This window comes from Stereum hirsutum (genome assembly GCF_000264905.1).
Source record: "Stereum hirsutum FP-91666 SS1 unplaced genomic scaffold STEHIscaffold_8, whole genome shotgun sequence".
In the NCBI taxonomy this organism is placed as follows: Eukaryota; Fungi; Basidiomycota; class Agaricomycetes; order Russulales; family Stereaceae; genus Stereum; species Stereum hirsutum.
In genome coordinates this window covers 1503441-1503981 of record NW_006763138.1, presented here as the reverse complement: position 1 = coordinate 1503981, position 541 = coordinate 1503441, and the positions used below count along the sequence as shown (strand labels likewise).

The window sequence follows — 541 nt, the reverse complement described above, 5'->3', positions numbered from 1 at the left end:
CACGCTGACGATCATGGGGAACCTCGCGTCGACATACAGGAAGCAGGGCCGGTGGGCAGAGGCGGAGAAGCTGAACGTGACGGTGATGGAGACGAGGAAGCGGGTGCTCGGCGAGGAGCATCCCTCCACGCTGACGAGCATGGGGAACCTCGCGGAGACATACAGCAACCAGGGCCGGGGTACAGAGGCGGAGAAGCTGCAGGTGACGGTGATGAAGACGATGAAGCGGGTGATCGGCGAGGAGCATCCCGACATGCTGACGAGCATGGCGAACCTCGCGTCGACATACATGAGCCAGGGCCGGTGGACAGAGGCGGAGAAGCTGCAGGTGACGCTGATAGAGATGATGAAGCGGGTGCTCGGCGACGAGCATCCCGACACGCTGACGAGCATGGGGAACCTCGCGTCGACATACAGGAAGCAGGGCCGGTGGGCAGAGGCGGAGAAGCTGAACGTGACGGTGATGGAGACGAGGAAGCGGGTGCTCGGCGAGGAGCATCCCTCCACGCTGACGAGCATGGGGAACCTCGCGGAGACATAC

General features: G+C 63.4%; 1 protein-coding gene across 1 annotated transcript in view; it reads left to right on the top strand.

Annotated features, from left to right (window-relative positions):
- Positions 1 to 541, top strand: part of STEHIDRAFT_58783 (kinesin light chain) — a gene marked incomplete at both ends in the record, with an annotated part of 2209 nt that overhangs the window by 705 nt on the left and 963 nt on the right. Inside the window, one exon of the mRNA XM_007304576.1 lies at positions 203 to 481. Within this exon, the coding sequence (XP_007304638.1) occupies positions 203 to 481 (279 nt within the window). The remainder of the gene's footprint in view (positions 1 to 202; positions 482 to 541) is intronic.